Below are 2,347 nucleotides of genomic sequence, written 5' to 3'. Positions count from 1 at the left end.
ATATTACAACTATAATTTATATAAATTAAAACTATTAATTACTACTTGTTGTGCGGTGGTACAGTAGTAAGATACTATGTTACCTTCTTCAAGGACCTGGGTTCGATTCCAGCTGTGGCAGATAATTATTTTCTGTTACAGCTTGGCCGTGTGTCAACCCTGTGGGTTCAGAAGCCCTCATCGGGTCCACCCAGTCTCATTAAGTTACCCACTGAAGGTACCCTCAGGAAAAACCTGGCGGTTGAGCGAGATCTTGAAAAAATCAACTTCTTGTATAACTGTTGTTCTAAAAACAGTGCTTCCTTACAAAGCACTAAACCCATGACCCCTCATCCGTCTTAAGGGTTCACATTATATATTAATTATTTAATAATAGATGGATAATATGTGTCAAATGGCTATTAAAGAATTCCTTGTTTCTTACTCGAAATATATTTAGCTTTAGACTATTTTTAACCAACAATTTTTTTTTACTTGTAAATAACTCGATGATAACTGATAATTTTCTAATCTTCATTAATTTTAATTCAAATATTAACTACTTGAATGCAGCTAATAATGGAAATGAGTTAATGAGAAATGAGATATCAGTTCGTTTTATTGAATTTTCCACTGCATACATTTCTTTTTTTTTTTTTGCCAGAAAATTTAAATAGCTTATGCAATAAGAGTTTGAAAGCACAAGAAGCAATGACAGTCATAAAATGAAAAACAAACGCTCCTCCCCTCTCCTCACCCCTCCTGCGTTGCTTTCGTAACAGATGAGATTCGGCGACCGCTCCATTCCTCACCGAGAACTCGCAGTGTGTAGGTTAGCTCAAAGCAATCGTAAAAATGTCCCGTGAAAGTTCAGCAGAACAGTTAAATGAGTACAAGTCTAAACAAAAGGTAAATTGATTTTTCAATTAGTGTATTTCAGGTCCTGTAAATATTTTGGGGTGAATTATTCCCTATCTATTTATATTGTTGAATTTGCTTATCAGATATTGTTAAGTGTAGTGTTAAGCATTTTCTTTTGGTGATATTTAGCAATGATTTCTTGCTCTTTGTAAGTATTACTGTTAGGAACACATGTTATCAACCTCTATGTTATCAAACATCCCTTCCCTCTGTTTACAATCCTGTGTTTAGTTCATGTAGTTATGGATAAATATTCGTTTTGGAGACATTTTTTCTCTCTCAAATTCATGTAAAATTTAATGTCTTTGTATAACCAAGCAAACACTTCATATTTCTGTGGTTAAGAAATTGATTTTGTCCTAAAACATCATTGGCTATTTATCATGAAAATTAAAGTTTTAAGAATATTCCTTTAATTTTATGAATATTTCTTTCTCATCATTCCAATGTTTAAAAATTAATTTATGAGAATTTGAACTAGCACTCTTATATGAACTCCTTATCAGTTTTGAAAGTTAAAATCTCCTAGAATTGCTCTTGAATTAGAACCAGTTTGGGCCCTTGAGCATTCCTATCCCTGTTAGGAGAAACAGGGCAATTTAGTAAGAAAATATTTTTTAGTGTGCAACCAGCAGTTATAATTGATTAGAACTCTTATGTAGGCAGTTCTTTCTTATATGGTGACATTAGTGGTTTTTATTTAAAATATTTACAAAATTGTTTTCCTTTAACTATAGTTTTAAATGTAAATTATCATTGTTTCATTTTAATTGTATTGCCTAAATCATTTATTTTCCCAACCATTAAAGAAGAAACTAAAAAACAAATGTGGGAACCATGACATTTGCTTATACATTTCTCCGAATGTGACCTCTATTTGCATAAAGACTGGATTCTATTATGAAAAATGGCCCAATGCCAAGGTCATTTGTACCAATCTCAGTGCCATAATATTAGATTATTTTTATAATTTTTATTATTCCCATAATGAAAAAGAACTGTTTTTAATTAAAACCATATCTATTTTTATTTGTTTTCAGACATTAGATACTTTAACTACTAGTTCTGGAAACCCAGTAAGCACTAAAACTGCAAGTCTTACTGTTGGGAAAAGAGGACCCATTCTTTTACAAGATTTTACACTTATTGATGAACTTGCACATTTTGATCGTGAAAGAATTCCAGAAAGAGTTGTTCATGCAAAAGGAGCCGGTAAGACTAATTATTTTAATTAATTATTGTATTGTTCATTAAATGATTATAGTCCACATTTTAAAATAAATTTAAAAAATTTTGGAATCTAATCCTGTTTGTTAATTTAAAAAAGGAAAAGCTTTTATTAATTTTGCTAATCAATCACTTTTATTTAATTTTTTCAAGTACACCAGTCATATTGAGTTTTTATCAGATAAATCAATTATCTAATCAAAATGAATTAATAAATATA

General features: G+C 30.4%; 1 protein-coding gene across 1 annotated transcript in view; it reads left to right on the top strand.

The window, feature by feature from the left end:
* Positions 1 to 735: 735 nt before the first annotated feature.
* Cat (Catalase) overlaps positions 736 to 2,347 on the top strand; it is a 10,405-nt gene continuing 8,793 nt past the window's right edge. The window contains exons 1-2 of the mRNA XM_014426485.3: positions 736 to 888; positions 1,941 to 2,112. Of these exons, the coding sequence (XP_014281971.1) occupies positions 835 to 888; positions 1,941 to 2,112 (226 nt within the window). The 5' untranslated portion in view covers positions 736 to 834. The remainder of the gene's footprint in view (positions 889 to 1,940; positions 2,113 to 2,347) is intronic.

Source organism: Halyomorpha halys, unplaced genomic scaffold (genome assembly GCF_000696795.3).
Source record: "Halyomorpha halys isolate HHAL.00 unplaced genomic scaffold, Hhal_1.1 Scaffold577.1, whole genome shotgun sequence".
In the NCBI taxonomy this organism is placed as follows: domain Eukaryota; kingdom Metazoa; phylum Arthropoda; class Insecta; order Hemiptera; family Pentatomidae; genus Halyomorpha; species Halyomorpha halys.
Note: the sequence above shows the minus strand (reverse complement) of the source record. Positions and strands in the feature narration are given on the sequence as shown.